General features: G+C 45.5%; 6 protein-coding genes and 2 non-coding genes across 16 annotated transcripts; 4 read left to right on the forward strand and 4 right to left on the reverse strand.

Annotated features, from left to right (window-relative positions):
- Window positions 1-841: 841 nt before the first annotated feature.
- Window positions 842-6,180, reverse strand: RecQ4 (RecQ4 helicase). Its single transcript, NM_144350.2, has 6 exons — window positions 5,957-6,180; window positions 2,734-5,903; window positions 1,930-2,670; window positions 1,692-1,867; window positions 1,316-1,632; window positions 842-1,254 (listed from the first exon to the last, which is right to left on the reverse strand). The coding sequence occupies exons 1-6, from the start codon at window positions 6,056-6,058 to the stop codon at window positions 1,021-1,023; spliced, it is 4,740 nt and encodes a 1,579-aa protein (NP_652607.1). The 5' UTR covers window positions 6,059-6,180; the 3' UTR covers window positions 842-1,020.
- A 156-nt stretch (window positions 6,181-6,336) lies between these two features.
- Window positions 6,337-8,631, reverse strand: Nmt (N-myristoyl transferase). Its single transcript, NM_079245.3, has 2 exons — window positions 8,325-8,631; window positions 6,337-7,841 (listed from the first exon to the last, which is right to left on the reverse strand). Exons 1-2 carry the CDS (start codon window positions 8,527-8,529, stop codon window positions 6,628-6,630), a joined length of 1,419 nt encoding a protein of 472 aa, NP_523969.1. The 5' UTR covers window positions 8,530-8,631; the 3' UTR covers window positions 6,337-6,627.
- A 245-nt stretch (window positions 8,632-8,876) lies between these two features.
- Window positions 8,877-10,716, reverse strand: mthl7 (methuselah-like 7; the record flags this gene model as incomplete). Of its 2 annotated transcripts, NM_176297.1 has the most annotated exons (6): window positions 8,877-9,076; window positions 9,140-9,314; window positions 9,379-9,630; window positions 9,692-9,868; window positions 10,044-10,191; window positions 10,240-10,716. In NM_176297.1, 6 exons carry the CDS (start codon window positions 10,714-10,716, stop codon window positions 8,878-8,880), a joined length of 1,428 nt encoding a protein of 475 aa, NP_788475.1. In that variant the 3' UTR covers window position 8,877. The 2 variants fall into 2 exon arrangements, with proteins under 2 accessions (NP_788475.1, NP_648181.2); NM_139924.3 differs by having other exon boundaries at window positions 10,044-10,716.
- Window positions 10,717-11,124: 408 nt separating this feature from the next.
- Window positions 11,125-13,571, forward strand: Uxs (UDP-xylose synthase). Its single transcript, NM_139925.3, has 3 exons — window positions 11,125-11,885; window positions 11,953-12,134; window positions 12,422-13,571. The coding sequence occupies exons 1-3, from the start codon at window positions 11,243-11,245 to the stop codon at window positions 12,920-12,922; spliced, it is 1,326 nt and encodes a 441-aa protein (NP_648182.1). The 5' UTR covers window positions 11,125-11,242; the 3' UTR covers window positions 12,923-13,571.
- Window positions 13,563-16,873, reverse strand: ERR (estrogen-related receptor). Of its 2 annotated transcripts, none has more exons than NM_168258.3 (3): window positions 16,381-16,873; window positions 14,686-15,244; window positions 13,563-14,629 (listed from the first exon to the last, which is right to left on the reverse strand). In NM_168258.3, the coding sequence occupies exons 2-3, from the start codon at window positions 15,229-15,231 to the stop codon at window positions 13,721-13,723; spliced, it is 1,455 nt and encodes a 484-aa protein (NP_729340.1). In that variant the 5' UTR covers window positions 15,232-15,244; window positions 16,381-16,873; the 3' UTR covers window positions 13,563-13,720. The 2 variants fall into 2 exon arrangements, with proteins under 2 accessions (NP_729340.1, NP_648183.3); NM_139926.3 differs by lacking the exon at window positions 16,381-16,873 and adding an exon at window positions 15,769-15,872.
- asRNA:CR45869 (antisense RNA:CR45869) lies at window positions 13,785-14,200 on the forward strand. The gene has a single exon (NR_133190.1).
- asRNA:CR45870 (antisense RNA:CR45870) lies at window positions 14,454-15,423 on the forward strand. The gene has a single exon (NR_133191.1).
- A 185-nt stretch (window positions 16,874-17,058) lies between the features above and the next one.
- On the forward strand, window positions 17,059-21,320 carry Atg18a (Autophagy-related 18a). 7 transcript variants are annotated; one of them, NM_001274636.1, is made up of 6 exons: window positions 17,197-17,395; window positions 17,681-17,778; window positions 18,015-18,782; window positions 19,489-19,647; window positions 20,044-20,171; window positions 20,253-21,167. In NM_001274636.1, exons 2-6 carry the CDS (start codon window positions 17,708-17,710, stop codon window positions 20,468-20,470), a joined length of 1,344 nt encoding a protein of 447 aa, NP_001261565.1. In that variant the 5' UTR covers window positions 17,197-17,395; window positions 17,681-17,707; the 3' UTR covers window positions 20,471-21,167. The 7 variants fall into 7 exon arrangements, with proteins under 7 accessions (NP_001286977.1, NP_001261565.1, NP_001261564.1 ...); NM_001274635.1 differs by having other exon boundaries at window positions 19,504-19,647; window positions 20,274-20,916; NM_001300048.1 differs by having other exon boundaries at window positions 17,059-17,395; window positions 20,044-20,916.
- The last annotated feature ends 50 nt before the right edge of the window (window positions 21,321-21,370 follow it).

Consider the following 21,370-nt stretch of genomic DNA (forward strand, 5'->3'; position numbering starts at 1 on the left):
GTCCGTTGCATCAGCTAGCTGGCCAGTCAAGTTGCTCGTTGCTTTTAGTTTTTCCTTTATTTTTTATTATTTCCTATCTCGTTGCTTGCATTGTGGTATTTGCCTGCTACCATTTCAATTGATTTTCGCTTTTATGCCTCGAAATTGGAGTAAAATTGGAGGCAAGGTCAGCTTGCTGCTCGATGGCTTCGCTGGCCATCTGCACAATGTGGATGATCATGGAGCGAGGATGATGACGTTGACGTCTCACTCTCAGAACAAACAAGTTGTAATTGGGTCGACTTTTGTGTACTCGAGTCTCGTTTATGATTATAAACAACATCGGCACGAGAAGCCAAAGGCCTCACAAAATGGCCAAGTCATAAAAAACCTTTATCAAACGCTTCGCTGATCCGACAACTTCAATGATGTTTCTCTGTTTCCAGTTGTCTGTGCCCTGAGTTGTTGTTAGATCCCCCCATTTGTTGGGTTGTTTGCTTCGCGTTCGTGTGAACTGAGGAAGGACGACCTTTGGCTAGGCTTCGATTTGAAGATGACACCTTCGACCGGGGTTATACATTTCGTGATGTTATTGGGAATGACTCAGCCGGATGTTTGTTTCTTTACGGGCTCCATCGAATTGATTTCTGCTGTTTCATTTGAAGCCGTAGCTGCAATTTGCCTCTAAACGAGCTTGGCATTTGTTTACTTTATTTTAGTGCTCTGTTGTTTTCGGCAATGAAATTATCATAAATTGTTATTGTTCCATTGGCGTGGGATTGTATGGTGCAAATTTATTAGCTAATGAAACACATAGATTTAGAGAGTTTAAAAACCAAGCTAAAAATTTAGATTGTCCGTACGAATTTCTCTTTCCACTCATAATAAGTACAAAAGCTGTTTATATAGAATTTGTAATTTATTTTTGTATTATCAGACTTGTGCGAGTAAAATGTTATTGAATGGCATCACATATTTTTAAAATTCTTGGAGCTATTAATTGGTTAACCATGGTATCGGCGGTTCATCCCGACATTACGGTCACGTACGCCTCTTGATAATAGCCATATTGGCCAGGTGCAGGATGCGATTGAAATCCACTTTGACGTGGGCACGCCAGAACTTACAGCGTCCCCAGATGACAGCCGGATAGTTCGGGCTCATGATGCCATGAAAGATGCGCGCAATATTACGTCCGGTAAATGTATTGTCCGGGTACATGTTTATTAGAGCATGAACGTCGTCTATGATGTTCTCATCCGGCACGTTACTTGGCTAATGGACAGAGAGGAAAGCAATAAAAGTAAGAAATTGAAATGTGTTGCCAAGCAATTACCTCTATTTCCAGCTCCAGATCCTGTGGGTAGTCATTGGCAAAGTAGTTGCGCACGATAGCCTTTAGCTGCTCGCCCCGATCCTGCGGAAAATCCGCATTGCAGCACTGGCCACAAGAGCTGTAGGCCACAGCAGCCAATCCATGGGCCACATATTGCAGCTGGATGAGCTGCGTACGCTCCTGTTTCACGGATCGCGTATAGAGAGTGTCCAGAGCGTTGTCGATCTCTGATTCGGTAAAATCGCCCGGCACCTTGATGCGGAATCCCAAATCATAGAAGCTCACCGTGATGGGCGATCGCTTGGGATATCCATTTACTATCGAAAAATTAATTTCTAATTAAACGGATCCTTTTTTGAACGGATTACCATCTCACCTTTTACCCACTCCAGATCCTTCAGTTGGTATTTGACCACACCACTGTTCCAGCCAATTCCTGCCGCGATATCTGTGACCGAGAATTCTATGATGTTAGAGTCCTCCTTGAATGTCTTATCTCTAATCTGCAAAGCAATAGCCATGGCCAATGGTGGACATTCCTTTGCAGCATGCCTGTGCAAGGAAAAACCAATAACATTAAACACATACACAATACACGTGTCTAAAGGACTTACTTCAAGTACTTTGGCCCACCATACGAGATTACCTTAGCCATCACATATGCTGAGCTGAGCACACTGATGCACCATCGGGGATCAAGCTCCATGTAGCAGAGCAAAGTAGATATGTTCTCCGCCGGGATGTCCAGCATCTCAACGGTTTTCTCCACGGAAAAGCCAATCTCGTGTCCCGGACACATATGCACTCTAGGACCATCACCTTCAAGGGGAATCGGAAGAGCTGTCCTCTTGGAAGCCTCCTTGTCACAGCTACATGGCACAAAGATCTTTTGCAGCAGCTTACGGATAACATGCCGATCAATGGAGTTAGAATACACATGGCGACGCAGCTCACTCTGGTCGCCACCCTTCGCATCCAAGAAGAGGTGACAGTGGGAAGGCAACCCGTCGCGTCCTGCTCGACCAATTTCCTGCACATAGCTCTCAAAGTTTCTTGGCATATTATAATGGATTACCGCGCGTATGTCCGGCTTATTGATGCCCATACCAAAGGCAATGGTGGCCACCACAATGCGCAGCTCATTGCTCATGAAGGCCTTCTGAACGGTTCGTCGCCTGGAAGCGGGCATTCCAGCGTGATAGGGCTCAGCCTGCCAATTCACACGTTTACGTTTTTTCGTCTGATCCTGAGTTGGCTCCCTACGGTCTTGCACGCACGTTCTAATAAACCCAGCGATACGCTCACACTCGTCACGACGCGTACAATAGATAATAATGGACTGGCAGGGCTCGAAGCTAGAATGATCAAAATGTATTTAAGTCTCCTTCAAGTTTCAAAGATGGTGGGCCAAGTCTTACCGTTCGCTATTGAGCAGTTGGAGCAGAGCTGCATCCCGGTTCTCATCCTTGGAGACGGACAGCACTAGATTGTCAGGCAGTGGGATGTCGCTTATAATACCACGTTCTCCATCCGATATGCCAAGGTGATTTATAATGCTAACACGCGTTGGCAAAGTTGCCGTGGCTGTTAGCCCCAGCACTGTGCGTACACCGAGATTCTTTCTCAGCACCTTGCAGATCATTAGGTAGCTGGGTCGAAAGTTGTGACTCCACTGAGACACGCAATGCGCCTCATCAATACAAGCGAATGCAATGGGCGGCAGCTGGCGAAGAATGGCTCCAAATCCTGTGGCTCGTTCCCCGGCGACAACCGCCTCCGGAGAGACAAGAAGAATGTCAATCTCCCCATTGGCAATCATCTGCTGAATCTTCATACGCTGCGGCGCGGTCTGATTAGTGTGCAGGCAGTGAGCTCGCAGAAAGTGCGGCACCCCGGTCACCTGATCCTCCATAAGTGACACCAATGGTGAGATGACTAGGGTAATAGCTCCCACTTTCCGGCTATACAAATAGGCGGGCAATTGGTAGCACAAAGATTTGCCGCTGCCCGTGCTAAGTGTAACTAGCGATGATAGTCCAGAGAGAGTGCGCATGATGGCGCGATCTTGACCTTTCCTGAAGTTGGTGTGCCCGAACATGTGGAGTGCCTCTAGGACCTCTGGCGTCGTGTCCTGGACACTGCCATCCGGAAGGAGATCGTATAGGGGCTTCACCCCACCGTGCTGGCTGCGATTCGAACTAGAGGCTGTGGTGTCCAGTCCAGCCTGCTTGAGGAACTCCTCGGGAATCTTGTGGCCGACGTATGTCTTAATAGGTGAAGCTGCTTTCTCTTGCGAAACCGGTTGGCTTAGGGAAGCTTCGACGGCCGCATCTAGGGCCTCGAAATCAACGTCCATTTCATCGCTAGACCAATTTGGATCTGGATGCTGCTGTACCTCCTCATCTCCGCTGCTTTCTTGGTCATCTTCCTCTGACTCGTTCAACTCATCGCCTTGCAGGATGGCTGCATTGGCCGCTTGGGGCAGCCGTGAGATGTTGCGACTGTGTGCCACCACTGCTCCCTGACTGGCCATCTCCTGAGCCTCGGCAAGCGTGGGAAACGGCGAGGGATCCTCTTCCAGCTGTGCCGAAAGTGGCAACAAGCTGTCTCCCTTCACCTTGCACTGCTGAGCGAAATGCCCGACTCCGCCGCACTGGAAGCACGTGAGCACTCCGCCATCACAGCCACCCATATCCATGTCCGGCCCACTCAAGGCAGCCACTCGTTTCTTATGCCGCCACTGTTGCTTCTTGTACTTGCTGAAGTTCACGGACTTTTTGCCACGCACGAATTTTTTCTTTTGAATATTTATGGTCACAAAGTTCTCGTTTAATTTACCAGCTGCTATGCGTTCCTCCAGCTTCTTTCGTGCTGCGGCTCTCTTTTCATCCACTCGAATGTTGGACCCTTCCGACAATCCTGGGTTGGGTCCAGCGGCGAAGGTTCTAATATAGCGCTGGGCGGTAGCATCCGCTTCTTCTAGATCCTGCACATTAATGCGCGGAACGGAGGTAATATCTCCCGCCTCCAAGGCCAACACGTATTTCAAATCTTCTGGATTCAATGGTTGGCGCTCATCCTCTTCTGGATCAGGAGCCGGCTCGACAGCGATGGCTTTTTTAGAGTTCCTCGGCTTTTTCTCCGCCTTGGGTTTCTTTTCGGCCTTGACTTTGGCTTTCTTTTCTGTTTTCGGTTTTGGTTCCGCTTTGGGCTTAGTGGTCTTTTGTTTTCCGGCGGCTTGCTTGCGCTTTGCCTTATCTTTCTTTTTATTCTCTGGTACATATGTAGCATCCTGGTCTTCATCTGCAGAGAAATCTGGATTCTCTTGAGCAAATGTTTCTGTCTCTGGTTCGACTTTGTTGGGAATTTCAACTGGGGCGGCTACTTCCACTTTTCCTGATGCTGTTGAAACAATTTTGCGACGTTTTGATAGTTGCCGATATTCTTGTGGTTCCTGCTCTTCTTCACTCTCAGCCACAACAGAGTCGGAATCCGAATCGGTTTCCTGCTCGGAAGGTGGAGGTTTATTTTTAGGAGCGACTGATTTTTGACTGGATGCAGGAGGTGTGTGATTAAGATGATCTGGTTTCTGGTTCATGCTAGAATTCATATCTGTTTGCAGCTCCTGTATGATTGCCATTTGATCGGGCTTGGCCTGCAACACTTTTTCCTCCTTAACAGTGGGCTTTAGTTTACTTAAATCAAGATTGGCCAGGCCAAAGTTTGTTTTCTTGGACGTACCACTGTTATTATTTGCTTCCGCAAAGGGCACTTCTTCATCAAGAGTGTTTTCCTTTGTATTTCGCCGGAGCCAGCCGTCGTCCACCAGTGTTTTGATACTTTCCTTGCTGTGCTCACTGGCCAGCATTGGATTGTTAGCTATGGCCTGCTGCTTCTCCTTGTACTCCTGGGCTTTGCGTATGAGTATGGTCTCAAAGTCGAGCAGTTCCTCGTGATGATCAGTAGGAACTGAGCTAAGTGATGTGGTGGAACTAGAGGAACTGACACAACGTGAAAGCGGCTTTCGGGGATTTCGTTTAGCAAAACCGCGTGAGGATTGGAATAACTTGGCACTCAAGCTGGGCTTAAGACTAGCGCCCGCTTTGGGTTGCTTTCCGTGCCCCGGAGCGGATTTGGAGGCCTCTACAGGCTGTGGTGGAGCTGGTGGCTTCTTACTCACATTCAAGCCCCAGGCATTTTGGTTGATTGGCAGCTCCTCCACCGCCTCGAATTTGCGAATGACATGGTTTTCATCGCGATTGACCAGATTGGTGAGTACTTGACGATTGGGCAGGTCGATGAGATTTGAGAATGAGCCCTCCACCGATTGTGGAATTTCCTCAAGATTACCAGAGCTCTGCGGCCCCACCAGTGCAGATATATCCAACGGTAGCTGAGGACCTTCATTAAGACTGACGTCCTGGTCCAGCATGCTCACACCGAAATCACTGGCCTGCGACATCTCCAGAATATCGTATCCATCTTCGCTGAGAACATCGTTCAGCGTCTCTTCCAGGAAGGATGTCTTCAGTTTGTAGTACATTTTGTATGAGTCCCGAATCTCCTGACTGGCGTCCCTTATATCATACTGCAACAGGTCAACCAGTTAGCATACTTGTCATATCCGCATCCCAATCTCACCTTCGATGGAACACGGCCATTCTTCTTCTTGAAGTCCTTCTCCCACACCTTGACGCGCAACTTGTACTTTTGGTATTTTAGCTTGAACACCGAATCGTCCATGTCGGCGGCTGTCTTTAATTGTCAATATTATGAGGAAACCAACATTGGAATCAGATTTCGTTAACTAATAAACCAACACAAGTGCAGCTGTTTTGCTTAGCGCGCGCTTTTTCACCGACCTTGCCAGACCAATGGCCATGTGACAGAGTGGCCAGACTATCACATGCTGGGACAGTGGGCAAAAATACAATAATCTGCTTAAAAAAAATAAAAACTTGTCATCTTTAAAAGAGCAGCAAAATAATTTATTGTCAATTATAGGCAATAAAGGTCCAAGTAAACGTTACATTTTTATTGATATTGCTGCGCATTTTATACAATTTGTGTTCGTTCTTGTAGTAAAAAATATCGAAGCTTGGCCGTTGCAAAATGCAATTTTCACAATGATGCTATTTAGGTGTATGCTCGCAAAGGGCTTTCCTCGCTGGAATAACTGAAGATTACAGGTAATAGCTACGTAAATAGGAGCAAAGCAAAGCAGCCGCACGGCACTTCCAGCAGGGTGAAGAAAGCGGAGGAGGGGAGCTGTGAAAGGCAGGGCGAGAATGTGAGCTTAGGTGACAAGGTGACTACATGAGTATCAGAGCAATCTCCTCCGGCTGCATCGATGGACAGCGCCAATTGTAGAGGTAGTACTGCAGGTTTCCATCCCCGGCGCCGAATTTTAGCGGTGCAAAGTACTTCTTGTTCTCCATGAGGTCGAGGGCATTGTACACGTCCATCTGGACATTGCGGGCCGAGATCAGTGCATCGTTCATCAGGTCCAGCCACGGGGTCTTTGTAGACACATTATAGAACGAATATGCGGCACGAACCGTCTTATGCACCGGATGGTGCATCACGGACGATGGCAGGCAGTAGTAGCTAGTCAGATCAGTGATGTTGCCCTTTTCGTCGGCAACCACGAAGCAATCGATAATACCTTCTTTGGGGGTAAACCAATGACGAAACTCTTCCTTGCTGAACACCGGGCTCAGCTGAAAGCGCTTTAGGTAGTCCTCCAGCAGCTTGTGGGCCTTGTCCATGTCCTTCGCTGTGATTCGGCGATAGCCCTTCGTCTTGGGCTGATCGGGTAGCTTGTACAGCTTCATTGTCCGCTGCATGGTCATGTTACGTGCGAGATGAGAGAAACGCACGTCTACCAGCTTCTTGGGATTGAGCGATCGATGCCAATAGCGACAGGTGGCCACTGGCGTGGGCAACACAACTCCAGCTGTATAGGCCGCCTGGAAAATCCCCGTCAGATTGACGCGACGCGTTATCTCCCGAATCAGGACTGGAGCCACCCGTTTGCTGCGCAACTTCTTGTGGACGCATAGGAAGTTGATGTCCACAACCTTTAGCACCTTGTCGTACGACTTCAGCTTGCTGGGAATGGCTGAGATGAAGCCAACCAGTTTGCCGGACTTCTCCACACGAACGCCAACATGCCAATCGCGTTTCCAGCCAGGTGGCTGCAGCGACCACTTTAGAAACTCGGGTTGGTAATCGAAACGGAACATGGCATCATCGTCCTCCACATAGTTCTCATTGAGCAGCGTGTACAGCTCCTTGAGATCATTGGCGTCGTTCAGGTCTAGTGTCACCCATTTGAAGCCGCCTGGCAGAGTGTATGGCAATGCTCTAATCTCACTAATTTCCTTGTTCGGTTCAATGCATTCGTTGGTGGTCACCTGCTCGTCCAGCTTGGTGACTGGCTGTGTGGACCAAAATGCAAACTTCTTGGCCATCTGACGGGTGCTGGCCATAGCATCGGAAACGGCTTGTAGCAAGGCCTGTTTGCCTGAAAGAAACGATGATGCGTTGAATAGTATTATAACATTTTTCGATTAGTTTAAACTGGAATGACTAATCTGCCCCAAAAAAAGCTTAAGGCATCACGACAGTGGACTAGTTTCCCATGACAACAAATTTGCCCAATTTTGGGGTTTCAATGAAGCATCAATCAATGGAATCAACAAGGTAGAAATCTTATATTACACATATTTTATTCGTAATAAAAAACTCAATTGTATCTATGTAAGTATATTCATATTTCATCAAAATCAAATATGTATTTATGATTTATGAGTTGTTTATTTTTCCGTTAGGGCTAATCTTTGGAGTAATTGCACAGAAAATGAAAATTGAAAATTGAATTGAAATGAATAGCACAGCAGTTCAAGTTAGAGAGGTTGGACTGTAGTTCCCGACAAAACCTAACCTCATTTTTTCAGCCGCAGGAGGAGCCTCTAAATGACTTTTCACAGGCATATTGAAAACTTACTTGCATTCGCAGACACTGAAGCCTCATTCTTGGCACCATCAGGCTGCTCCGCATCCTCGTTTCCTGCTGCATTCGTCGATGCCGTGTCCTGGATATTTAAGCCGGCAACAACCTTTTCGAGCATTGCCTCCGATGCGTCGGCCACCTCCTTGGCCTTCTGCTTTAGCTCTTGACCCGAGAGGTCCTCTGCGTTTTCGTTCGGCATATTTTGCACTGTATTTCTTTTTGAACAGTAAAGCAAATTAAAATTGCAATGAAATCGCAAAACTACAAGCAGAGCAGCTGATTTTTTTGGCGATACCTATCGATGTTTTTTAAAGAATCGAAAGTGGCTGGAGAATCAGTGTTACCAGAGGGTGGCGAAGTGAAAAGCTTGTCGCGGTGACCTCTTGGCAGTTTAAAGTACATCGTTTTCTAAAACTATATTTATTTATTGAGTTCAATAAAATTCAATTCAATTCCTTCGTTCAGCAAAGGATATTAATAAAATGAGGGGCTTTAATTGTTTAAAGCTTTAATTGTAAACAATTATTAGAATTATATAGAAACAAGCTTAAGAATCCATCATTAGAGTCCATGTGCTGCGCTTCAGGACGAGCAGAACGAACAAAACAATTCCAAACGCGCTGTGAAAATACTCGGATATTATCCCGACCCATTCCCAGAAAATGTGGAGCCGTGCAGAATACGGAATGACATTGAATATCCAAGTAAGGCCCATCACGATGGAGAGCCGCAGGAACTGTAGGTAACTATGTGGATAATACGGCAAGGATAACTAGTTTACCAAGGTCCAAGGTTTTATCATATCTTACGTCTGGCTGTCAAAGTTTATGCAGTTAATCCTTCCCTCCTCCTCATTTGTGAACTTATTTATACCCCCCTTCACTTTCCTAATGTAAATGGCTGTCAGGGCGAACATGGCGACATTGAAAGTGCTCAGGGCCAGCGACGGTCCACTTATATAGATCCAGACGGATGGGTGCCAATCTGATATGGAAAAGCAATACGTAACCATGGTAACGATTTAAAAGCAATCGCATTGAAAGTTTACCTTTGACCGAGCACCGAATAAAACCGACCAGAGGCAACCAGTTCCATTTACTGGGATCGTTTTCCCAAATCTGATTAACTATATAAATACTTCCCGTCATGATTGCGGCTGTGCTCCAGACGAAGGCGTTGTACCGCAGGAACCGATAGTTAGGGTCGACTCGATTGAGCGACGTCAAGACTTTCCACGTATGGTAGCTGATGACGGAGAGCCAGAGGTTGGAAGCCATCCGGAAAAAGTGCGAGCTGTAACCTGCAAGAAGTCAACGATATAACATTTAAAGCTTCCAGAGATATCTCCAATTCGAACTAACCAGCTGGAGAGCAAATGCCATTCAATAGATTTAAATGATCTAGTATCATGATCAAGCACTGGATAAACCTCGAAACTATACAGCATACAATGCACTTGCCAGTAACATTTCGCAGCTTCTTAATGTATAGATATACTGCGATTGTTAGGACAAAGCATATCATTGTTATAATTAGAACTGAAAAAGAAAATATAAGAAATAAAAAACCAGCTTATTGTAATTAAAAAACTTGCAAAGGGCACACAGAATGCAGTCAGCAGTTTGCACACCAATAAGGAGTTATTTTCGTTTCTTTCTATATAGCTATGAAAACGATATTGATGACTTTTGTTATAAATAATAATTGAATTACTCTCTAAGGATCCAGGAGATATGTGGCTTGTGCAGCGGTGTCGTATTATCCACATGGACTTTGGAAAATCCGAATCAAAGTTGTGCCGGTACAAGCAGTAGTCCTGTTTTTCCATGAAGAGGTCAACGGTAACCCAAAATTTTCCATCCTGGAACCAAACTATAAGTCCACATTTATTGAAGATTTGAATGCTAACCTCTTCTAAGAAATAGTTAAAGTCGCTGATGTAAATCATTTCATCACAATCAAAGAACTCATCTCTGATAATAGCCATATCGGTGAGTGGTACTCGTGCCTGTAGGTCCATGTATGTGAAGTATATATAGGGTTTGAACCGGGCGAGCTCCTCTTTGAGACCATCATCGCATTTTCCGTTGGCCAAAAAGTTCTTGGCTGGGCAGCAGATTCGAATACAGGGCCGCACGCTGCAAACACAGGCCCTTAAATGCTTTTCAATCGGCGTAATCGAACCGTCCCCAAACTGCCTGAACTCGTAGTATCCAGTTAAGCTAGCAGGAATTTCGATGTCATCATATAAATACGAATCGTTTTGCCTTTCAATGTATGAGATATCAACCGTGTCGTAGTAGTTGCACCCGGGAATATCTGCATTTGAGTTGTTCGTAAAAATTAAAAGCAGAACTGTACAGAAAATCACCCAAGGAAGCCTCATGCTGAGCACTACAACACTTGGCACTAAGAACTTTGCCCGACTGGCGATCGATGCTCATCGTTGGCAGTTTAAATAGCCTTCAATAGCCGTTTGGGCAAACACTTTATTCGGAAAGTAGTCCCTGCTGACCAGCCTAAGAAAGCCCTCAAACAAATTTAGTTTTCAAACTCATTTTTTGGCAATTTCCGACCTTTTATCGTTAAAACGAAAAATATTCGTCCCTGGGGAAGATCACCAACAAAAATGTCTAATTCATTATCAATTCATTATAATTTATAATCCAAAATCAAAATGTTCGCCTGTCGATACTTTTGATGTAAATTTTAAAATTAGGCGGGAGCTTTTCCCTGGCGTTAGATTATTAATCCATTTAGAAATTCCGTTTGAGCCATCTGGCCACTCTGGCACCTCCTGATAACGCAATTGTATTGTTTATATAGTTTCTAAAGCCGAACGAGAATGCAATGTGGCGATATCAGTTGCTGATAAGCACTGGAACCCTGCAGTACACAACCCATAACCGACGATGACTGCCACCAAAAAGCGTCTGAAGATCGTTGCAGCCATCTCGCTGCTCCTCCTGCTCCTGGTCTACCTTTACCGAATGGCCAGCTTCTGCCCAAGCGGAAAGGTCGCCGTTTCCGTTCCCGGCGTCGAGGAGGTTCAGGCCAAATGGCCGCCCACGGAAAGTCCGCTACAAAGGAGCCTTCAGATGGCGTACGAGGAGCAGAGCTCTCTTATTCGAGAACAAAAGGCCGAACTCCAGCGCACAAGGGAGAATTTGGCCAGATTGGAGGAACAAGTTCGTAGCCTCCAGACCAGCACACCGCGCAAGTATCCGAAGGTTAAATACCTGAACTATAAGAATCGCAAACGCATACTAATTACCGGAGGAGCTGGCTTCGTGGGCTCCCACTTGGTCGACGATCTGATGGTCCAGGGGCACGAGGTCATCGTGGTGGACAATTTCTTTACGGGACGCAAGCGAAATGTCGAGCACTGGCTGGGGCACGAGAACTTCGAGCTCATCCACCACGACATAGTGAATCCGCTTTTCATCGAGATCGATGAGATCTACCACTTGGCATCGCCAGCCTCGCCACCGCATTACATGTACAATCCGGTGAAGACCATCAAGACCAACACCATGGGCACGATCAATGTACTGGGTAAATATTTATAATATCAATCAAAGAAAATAAGGATTACACCTAACGAGTATATCTTTTTTGAAAGGTCTGGCCAAGCGCGTGATGGCCAAGGTTTTGATAGCTAGCACTTCGGAAGTGTACGGCGATCCCACAGTGCATCCGCAGCCAGAAACATACTGGGGACATGTAAACCCTATTGGACCGAGAGCCTGTTATGACGAGGGAAAGCGTGTCTCCGAGACGCTGAGCTATGCGTATGCCAAACAGGTAATACCTTTAGCAATATATATACTTTTTTGGATAACCACATTCCTAAGCCAGATCGAAAAAAAAACATTAAACTAGCTGAGATCCAGAAATGTGGCAGATTTTTCCTGTTTCGATCGCTAGTTGAGCATTAAATGATCTCAATTGGAATGCTATTAATTGATGTTCCGCTCGGTTGGCTGACGCGAGATAAGATTTCCAAGCGCGAGCACTGACCACATTTTTTGATCTTGGCCAGCAATCTGGGAGTCAAATTAATTGCTCTTTAAATGTATCTGTATCGACAGGAGAAAGTGCAAGTCCGAGTGGCGCGCATCTTTAACACTTATGGACCGAGAATGCATATGAACGATGGACGAGTGGTGTCAAACTTTATACTTCAGGCGCTGAGGAATGAAACCATTACGGTGTATGGAAATGGCAAACAAACGCGCTCCTTTCAGTATGTTTCGGATCTGGTGGACGGAATGATAGCCCTAATGGCATCCAACTACACACAGCCGGTGAATTTAGGCAATCCTGTGGAGCAGACAATCGGCGAATTTGCCGAGATCATCAAGAAACTGGTCGGCGGGCCCAGTGTGATAAAGCAATCGAAGGCCATGGAAGATGATCCGCAGCGCAGAAAACCGGACATAACTCGAGCCCGCCAGTTGCTCCATTGGGAGCCAAAGGTTCCCCTAGAGACTGGACTTCAGCGGACCATCTCCTACTTCCGCAACGAATTGGCGCGTAGCGATCGCTTTCAGGAAAGCTCCAACAAGTACTTTGATACACATACACCGTAGAATTAATTGGGCTTAGCTCTAATTGGTGATGATGGAACGTCTCTAGTCTGCAAATGTAAATATGACCATCGTTAGCACTAATTGTAAGCCCTCAAGGACCACAGAATACCTTTGTCATGGTTAATTTTTTGAAGTTTTGCGATATATCAGCCTATGTATGGATTAGGAAATAGTGATGTATAAATGCGATCAAATGCACTGAATTCTAGAAAACTAATTTGAATTTGTTTAGGAAAAGAAAATCCCCAAAGAATACAGAACTTAGGGAGTATGGAAACAACAGTTACAAACGGTTTATTATTCACGGACGACATTGCTATTCTTTTGACCGCATGTGTACCACATAGACACAGAATCACTGGGTTACATGACACTTAGAAACAGTATAATCCATTGTATTGTAGAACCACTATCGTATTTTAAAAGTGCCCACAAATTCATACGTTACATCAGAAGGTTGCGGCATATACATATATCAGAACCAGTGAGAATTGAACAAATTATTGAAGATCTGTGACTCACAACTTTAGACACATAACACCTATATGCGCCTTTAACCAGTGTAAGCACACCCCGATTCTAGAAGATAAGTAGGGTTTTCCAGTTGCTGTAGTTGGTAGTCCATTAAAAGAGATTTTTTCTGCGAACTAATCTTACCCGACAAGTATTTTACTATTTATATACATGGCTTATCCTACGCTTAATCTACTCTAGTATACATCCATATATACCTAAGACTATATTTGCACCTTTGCTTATCAGCTAGATCAACTAGTTTGGGCGCCCGCATAATCCTTTTCACCTGGCCAGCGGCTCGAGCATCTCGAGGAACAGTTTCTTCATGGTAATGACTTCATCGCGTGCAATTCCACGCCAAAATCTTCGCAGGATATCATCCGCCTGCCGCAGCGAAGGCAGCAAAAGCAGCAATTGTTGCTGATGCGACACGGCCGACGAATGACGCAGCAAGTAGACCACATCGTTTAGAGAATTAAGAATCGTATCACGAAATGCGCGCAGGGAACTCTGATCATCCAGCAGAATGTCGCAGTTGGCCAGCAGGAGCGCCTTTAGCAAGTAGTACTCCTCCCTTCGTGGCGATATTCTTTCCATGCGCTGTGCGATCTGGACGCAGTGGTAGTAGAACTCCGTGTAACCGCACTCCTTGGCCAAATGTTCATCCATCCAGACATCCGTGGCGAAGCATAACTTGCCATTGAACGGTAGGGACCGGAAGGTCAGCTGGAGCGTCAGGATCTCTGCCCACGACACCTGGAGAAGCTTCATCTGGTCGTTAAGTGGCAGATCTATAAAGCCAGGTATCTGCTTGGCCCAGCCAATGACGCTGACCAATTCCTTGTCGTAAATATCACTAAGGACGCTTAGTATCTCATTGGGATCATTGTTGTTGTTGTTTTGGAAAATGCAAGTCCCATTGGGCGTAACAACGCTGGACTCCAGTTTTATGCTGCCCGAGGAGGATGAGGCCTCATCATTAGTTATGCTAGTCGTGTGGACTTGCGGCGGCGGCGTTTGGACGCTCAAGGCATCCGGCTCATATGAATTGAGCACCTCCAGTATCTTGACATCGCACAGCGAGGTGGTGTTGGATTGGTATAGCAGCTGCATAGTCTGGTAAGAGTTTGATACAGGATTCCTTCGGTACTTCTGCCGTCCTCCACGAACTCGATCCAAGCGCACACCCTCCTGAAAAGTTAAAGCGATTAGAGTTTAGGAACTTTAACTCGGGACTATGAAATTACCTTGAGCATGCCCATTAGTAGACATTTCTGGAAGCGACACGCTTGGCAGGCCTTGCGTCTCCGCTTGTTAATCTCACACTCGTTGTTCGCCGGACACGTGTACTCGATGTTGCCTTGGATGGTGCGTTTAAAGAACGCTTTGCAAGCCTCACAACTCGCCACACCATAGTGGAATCCACTGGCCACATCGCCACAAACCAAACACAATCGGCGGAGCTCGTCCCTGACGGATCCCGATCCAGCTCCGGCACTCGCATTGGTCGCATTTCCACCACTCGTACCACCACCTCCTCCTCCGCCATTGCCGCCACTTGTACCACTTCCTTTCAGACTATCGCCATCATTGCTTAAGGATACATTGTGCAAATCGCAGGATAGAGAGGTCGTCGAGCTGCAGAGCTGCCTTTCCGGCGAAACCGAGGGCGAGGATTTCAGGCCGTTTGTGCCACTCTGCGTGGCCGTTGACTTGGAGCTGGGACTAAAGCAGGACGCCGATGGAGTGTCCACCTCCTGTTTGATGTGCAAGATGCTGACGCCGTCGGACATGTTCGTGCCTTGGCTGGGTGAGAAAAAAAGAGTTGCGGATAAAATAAGAAATATGTTTCAACAAGTTAAAGCCTTTGATTTGAACTTCAAGAAAATGATTGATTAGATAGAGGACTCGAGATACAAGGTTTAGGATAAACGATATGGTACGATATGAGGATCAACCCAAAATGCGGAGAGAAATGAACAAGTAAAGAGTTGAAATGTGGGAAAAACGTTCAATTTCGCCAAATCACCGCGATAAAGATCGCTTTAGTTTAATGTCAAATAGAACGCGCTGCACAGTGGTAAACATAGAACCCAAAAACGGGTACTTTACAATTCCAACGCTGTTATCTGGACTTATGAATGAGTAGTGCCATTGGAGCCCACAGTGCTGGGCTAGTCGCATGAAACCTGGTCACGGAATTCTTAATGAATGCAAAACGTAATTGTAATTAAGCCGCGCAAAAACCAAAACAAACGGCGGTCCGTCCAGTGCAATTCGAATGCGATCCTCGGATTCACAAGTGAACGTATGCAAGCTCTATAGCTTACCCTTCTCCCGCGTAGAACTTCATCGGTGGTCGTGGAAAAGTACGGGACAGAAATGAACTGAAATCCGAACCGCGCGCCGTGAGTGCGATAACAGCACTGTGCGTGGAGTACCTTCCAGCTGAAGGTACTACAAATCACGACGCACAGTGCTGACATTGATTAGGCAAAAGCGAAGTAAAATAAAATCGAAAAGGGACAGTGGTGGAAGCGAAGCTTTAATACCCTAACAATTGGCAACCAATTGGAATGCCAGCACTCTGACCTCATTATCAGCTAGGCACTGAACACGAGTCTATATTTAGACTAGTCATATACAATATACATAATCTGTCTGCCAGGAAATGGTCATATATCCCTACTATCGTAAAGCTCCTACAATTAGTGTGTTGCTGCACCCAGTCAACTCTGTGTCAGGGTATAAAACGCGCGCTAGCAAAGACAATGGGGGGCAGTAGTGGTGTAGTAAGTAGACGGCGGACGACATCGGCCAGGTTGCAGATGAAAGATAAGCAGCACTAAGCACTCTGCTCTTATCAGCCCAAGGGAAGCCGAAGCCAGAAGATTGTGATTGCGGCCCAAGGTGGGCCTGTCCGCCTCTGTTTACATACTTACATAAAATCGTTCTGAGGATCTTTTGTGTAATCAGCTCCACTGTAACAACGTCAATACATATCGGCCTCCTCGACCGTTAGCATGTAGTACTTGTTTTGGTCCGAGTTGAGCACCTTCTTGTTATTGCTTATGTATTCGTTCCTCAGCATTTTTCGATGCTCGAGTCATAATTGTTTATTCACTGGTCATTATTACTGGACATCGTGGCTTTTGGCGACCATCGGTTATTCAGTTGCACTTTCTATGAGAATGCAGACAGCATCTGCATCGATTTTGTGCGCCTGGATTGGGATTTGGATTTGGCACTCGGGCAAGGCACGAAACGTCACTCTGCGCGGATACGAGTCACATTGTTTGGGGGCTCTTTATTGTGAGCATGCTGTTCTCGCTGGTTTTCGTGCAGATATTTGCATATTGGAAAGATTGAAATGTAATTTTATTTTCTTTTTTGGTGAACCAGACCTGACCAGGGCTGGCAAACACTGAACACCTATCCAGGGATGCAGACTATGCTGGCTCGTGCTCACGATTCGGTGGTTCGCTTTTCGGAACTAAAACACTGCCGCAATTACTTTACAGACTTATTTCATTTTTTAAATAAAACTTATAGTAATGTATATAATCGTTTGCATAATGTTTTACTCTAAAATAACTAACAATGGCATTTAGTTTTATTAGTTTCGTGGTAGATGCTTATCCTGAATGCAAGTGAATGATTTTCAATATGTATGCAGCTCAGGTGCAGACGCAGCCCTTTCCAGCACTGGCGCATGCAACTCTGCTCTCGATTAGCACTCCCTGGTTCGCTCTGCTCTGTTGCTGTCCCACTTGCCTTTGTGTGGGTGCTGGTGTGTGTGCAAAACAGAGCAAAAACAATTGCGCGACAAGAAATCCAAATATCATTAAACATTACGTGGATTCAGTTTAATAAACGCCTTGCAGCCAACCACTAGTCAACAGCGGTGTCCTGCGTATATTGATAGGGCCGAGGCAGAGGTGTTAGCTATACAAATAGGTACAAATAAACGATTCTCAGTCACGTATGTACATTTCGCAAGCGTTTGGGTGTGTGTGTGTGTTTTGTTTGTTGTTGTTGCTTTTATCAGCAGCCCCAAAAAGTGTACACACACTAGTGCAAAGTTTGTTATTGTATTTATTAACATATATTTACTGCTTTGGCCCACGCTTTGTTTGCGCCATTCGCTATTCCGTAATGCGCCATCGGTAAATCGCGAGATCAACACATTTCCCTGGCCGAGCAGTCCGATATAGCTAACGATTTACGCCCAATCTGTTGCAGGACCCCAGCCCCTCCCACACAGAAACCATGATGAGCCTGCTCGGGCGCACCGATGTGGATGCGGGCGAAGTGTTCGTCAACTTCAACCAGAACATAACGTAAGTTACAGTGCACACTCGCTAAAGGAAACGGTGATAAAGTTAGTTGTTTCTGTGCCAGTAATATTTGTTCTACTTTTGCTTACGTTTATTAGATAATGACTCTATTAATTATCTGCACCTGACAAAGTAAATTTAGTTTACAAACTGTATGAGTCATTGTTTCTGCAAAGCGAATTAAAATTCTTAACACCACCTATTACTTGCCAACCCACTCACACTTTCCACCCTTTCAGTTCCCTGGCCGTGGCCACCAGTGGAGGCTACAGCCTGTACAGCCTGGGCTCCGTGGACTCGACCCTGGACAAGATCTACCACACGAAAAGCGACGAGCTGTTCCTCATCGAGCGTCTGTTCGAGAGCTCCTTGGTGGCAATAGTTTCCCAGCGAGCACCACGCAAGCTCAAGGTGTGCCACTTTAAGAAGCAGAGCGAGATCTGCAACTACTCGTATGCAAACACAATACTGGCCGTGAAGCTCAATCGCGAGCGATTGATTGTGTGCCTGGAGGAGTCATTGTATATCCACAATATCCAGGACATGAAGGTGGTGCACACCATACGCGACACACCGTGCAATCCGCAGGGTCTTTGTGCCCTCTCCTCGTCGTCGGAGCACTGCTATCTGGCCTACCCAGGCAGCGTGACTGCTGGCGAGGTACAGATCTTTGATGCCATCAACTTGCACGCCAAGACCATGATTCCCGCCCACGACACACCTCTGGCGGCATTGGCCTTTAGTCCCTCGGGCACGGAGATAGCCACGGCCAGTGAGCGTGGCACGGTGATCCGAGTCTTCAGCTCCCAGGATGGCAGTCGACTCTTTGAACTGCGACGGGGACTAAAGCGCTGTGTGTCCATCGTTTCGCTGTCGTTTAGCACGTGCGCCGAATATCTGGTGTCCAGCTCCAACACCGAGACGGTTCACATCTTCCGGCTGGATCGCAGTGCCACGGAAACAGCCGAAGGCCATGGCAGCAAGCAGTCGAGCGACGACTGGATGGGGTAAGCGGTGTTGGATTCGGATAAATCAACTTATGTTTTGTAGCTCTTGTAGATTGTTGTACTTTCTGCTCGATGCAGTTATGGCTTATGGTCAAATATTAAGGTGTGGGTGTTCTGTACATAATCGCTATTACCTCCCGACTCCTATGTTTAAAAACAAAACCATCTGCTATCATCCACGGCTTTCGTCGAATTATTAATATTAAACGTCACATATGTTCAGTTCCATGAACCTTTTCCCATATGGTTTAGTAATATAGAAATCGTTCTGGATCCATTTCAACTATTATTTTCATTGACCACACTGATCCATTCATATGTACATATGTAATCCTCCCATTTTTAACTTATTTGAAAGAATTTGTATTTCTACTAAAAGCCTTGTGTTTAAAATGAAATCGTTCAAGGGTTTCTCAACTAAATACTATCTGTAAATTATAATCAAGCAAGAGAACGAAAATGCCAATACAGAAAAGCCGCCATAATTTTGAACAGCGATTTTGAAAACAGGCCCAGATCAAAGTTTTTTTTTTGTACAGGACTTAAGATTTTTTGATTTTTCTCCTATTTCTCGTGTGGCACTTGACATTTATCTATTTTTCTTTTCTTTCATTTTGCGAATCCACCAAACACGTACCAACCAACCACCTCAACAACAACAACCACAACTACTCAACCACTCACCATATCTACTCTCTCATGCAAGTTACTCGTTTTTTAGATTCTTAAGCAAAACGGTCACCAGCTACCTGCCCACGCAGGTGACCGACGTGTTTAGCCAAGGCCGTGCCTTCGCCTCGGTCACTCTGCCGGAGGCGGGAGTGCGCAGGATGTGCGCTATTGCCACGATACAAAAGCAGCTAAGGTGAGTCTAGCACGGATCAGTTTTGTTTCAGTTCAATTTGCAACGAAGAACGCACGGGAAAGTGAAAAAGCCATAAAATTCTACCTAGCTATAAAGAATTTCGAAAACTGCAATTCTATGCGAGCTTAATACCTCAGGTAGGGAATCTGAGTTCTAGATACCAATGCAGTTGTTCCGCGTAAATCATTTACACTACCTACTTTATCTGGCTTCATATGTTTGAATTTCCCTGAACTCTGTTGAAATGTAATTAATATGCTCTTTGCAAAAGTAGCCTAGTACATTTCATAAAGGTTTATAAAACAAAAATTGAATCACGTGCAAATTGAACTACAAACTGATTACCCTGCCTCTATTTCAAGTTCTAAATAACGGTTCATTCTGTTGTATTTGTAGACTTTTGATTGCCTCGCAGGATGGGTACTTGTACGTGTATTCCATTCCCACCGTCGAGGGCGCAGAGTGCCAGCTAATAAAGAGGCACGACCTGCGGCTGGAGGACCACTATGCCATGGATATCAAAGGTGCTTAACTGTTCGCTTCTCGCACACACTTCACACTTACACACATCCCAACCAAACCCACAATCGAAACAAATTCTCTAGTTGATTCACCTCAAACTCTAGGCCTTAACAGTGGCGTGAGCATTGGCGGAGCAGCTGGAGTTCCGCCGAGCAGTGCAAGTGCAGCCGGAGCAGGCACTGGTGGAAGTGGCGGTGATGGCAAGTCGGCTGTTTCTGTTACCGGTGGTGTCGACAAACCAAGTAGCTCCTATGCGTCGGCCGTGAAGGGTGACGATCCCGTGGGACCCTCATCCGCTTAGACAAGGTCAATGATCAAAAATGAGAGATGCAGCGATGGTAAACGAAACTCACTCCTCAAAGTAATAAGGACGATGATGCTAAAGTGATTACAATGATGCTTGGCGACTGGCGGCGGCGATAATGATGATGAATAAACGACGGTGGCTCTGTGGCGTCAAGCGTATTTAAGTAAATAAATAGGTCATAGACTTAATTTAGCTCTTAACGTTGTCAGCGATGATTCTTCCTCGTTTTGTACCAGCCAATATTCCTTTGTACGGCCTCTCCCTACCCAAAACATTTTTTAGTTTTAAGCCTCCGTTCCTGGCGCTGCCATTGGAATGTGAAATGCTTTTGTCATACACTCCTAAGTTAGTTGTTAATTAATAATTTAGACGGATTTACAGATTCGCTTTGATATTTGAGTTGCCAGCTTTTTATACAAAATAAACGGCCTTTGCAAATTAGTTTTTAATTTTTTTATTTTTCCAGTCCTCGCGCATCTTCCCTTGACAATCCACCGAACTCGATTTGTATGTAAAGTTCTCGCCTAGCTATTGTTTAATCATATCGAAATATCTCGGATTAAGCACATACACCACACCTATATATATATATTATATATTCAATTTAAAATTTAACATTCAGCTAGCGACACGATGAGTGAAATGAAATTCAAAAAATCGGAGCGTGCAATGGAGGAACAATTTTCGGCATATATAAATAGAATATATTTTGTACAAAGTCAAATATTTTAGAACATAATGTTTAAAATGAAAACAGTTTACAAATGAAACTCATACGCTACTTTATTGTATTCAATAAATTATTTGAATTAAAATTTGTTTGTGGGTGCCTTTTCGGTGTCTTAAAATATATTTTAATATTATTTCCTTTATTTGGCTAAATTCCTCGTTGCA

This window comes from Drosophila melanogaster, chromosome 3L (assembly GCF_000001215.4).
Source record: "Drosophila melanogaster chromosome 3L".
Taxonomy (NCBI): domain Eukaryota; kingdom Metazoa; phylum Arthropoda; class Insecta; order Diptera; family Drosophilidae; genus Drosophila; species Drosophila melanogaster.

Bases quoted from the DNA above. Each gene is read 5' to 3' on its own strand.
- RecQ4 (NM_144350.2), bottom strand. From the start codon at position 6,058: ATGGACGATTCGGTGTTCAAGCTAAAATACCAAAAGTACAAGTTGCGC. The intron at 2,671-2,733 runs GTAAGACTTGGC...TGATCATTCTAG, and splicing joins CAACTGCTCAATAGCGAACG to CTTCGAGCCCTGCCAGTCCA. The intron at 1,633-1,691 runs GTGAGATGGTAA...ATTTTTCGATAG, and splicing joins GGATCTGGAGTGGGTAAAAG to TAAATGGATATCCCAAGCGA.
- Nmt (NM_079245.3), bottom strand. From the start codon at position 8,529: ATGCCGAACGAAAACGCAGAGGACCTCTCGGGTCAAGAGCTAAAGCAG. The intron at 7,842-8,324 runs GTAAGTTTTCAA...CGTTTCTTTCAG, and splicing joins TTCAGTGTCTGCGAATGCAA to GCAAACAGGCCTTGCTACAA.
- Uxs (NM_139925.3), top strand. From the start codon at position 11,243: ATGACTGCCACCAAAAAGCGTCTGAAGATCGTTGCAGCCATCTCGCTG. The intron at 11,886-11,952 runs GTAAATATTTAT...CTTTTTTGAAAG, and splicing joins GGGCACGATCAATGTACTGG to GTCTGGCCAAGCGCGTGATG. The intron at 12,135-12,421 runs GTAATACCTTTA...CTGTATCGACAG, and splicing joins GCTATGCGTATGCCAAACAG to GAGAAAGTGCAAGTCCGAGT.
- ERR (NM_139926.3), bottom strand. From the start codon at position 15,791: ATGAAGTTCTACGCGGGAGAAGG. The intron at 15,245-15,768 runs GTAAGCTATAGA...TTTCTCACCCAG, and splicing joins AAGTTCTACGCGGGAGAAGG to CCAAGGCACGAACATGTCCG. The intron at 14,630-14,685 runs GTAATTTCATAG...TTAACTTTTCAG, and splicing joins TACTAATGGGCATGCTCAAG to GAGGGTGTGCGCTTGGATCG.
- Atg18a (NM_001274636.1), top strand. From the start codon at position 17,708: ATGATGAGCCTGCTCGGGCGCACCGATGTGGATGCGGGCGAAGTGTTC. The intron at 17,779-18,014 runs GTAAGTTACAGT...CCACCCTTTCAG, and splicing joins AACTTCAACCAGAACATAAC to TTCCCTGGCCGTGGCCACCA. The intron at 18,783-19,488 runs GTAAGCGGTGTT...CTCTCATGCAAG, and splicing joins TCGAGCGACGACTGGATGGG to TTACTCGTTTTTTAGATTCT.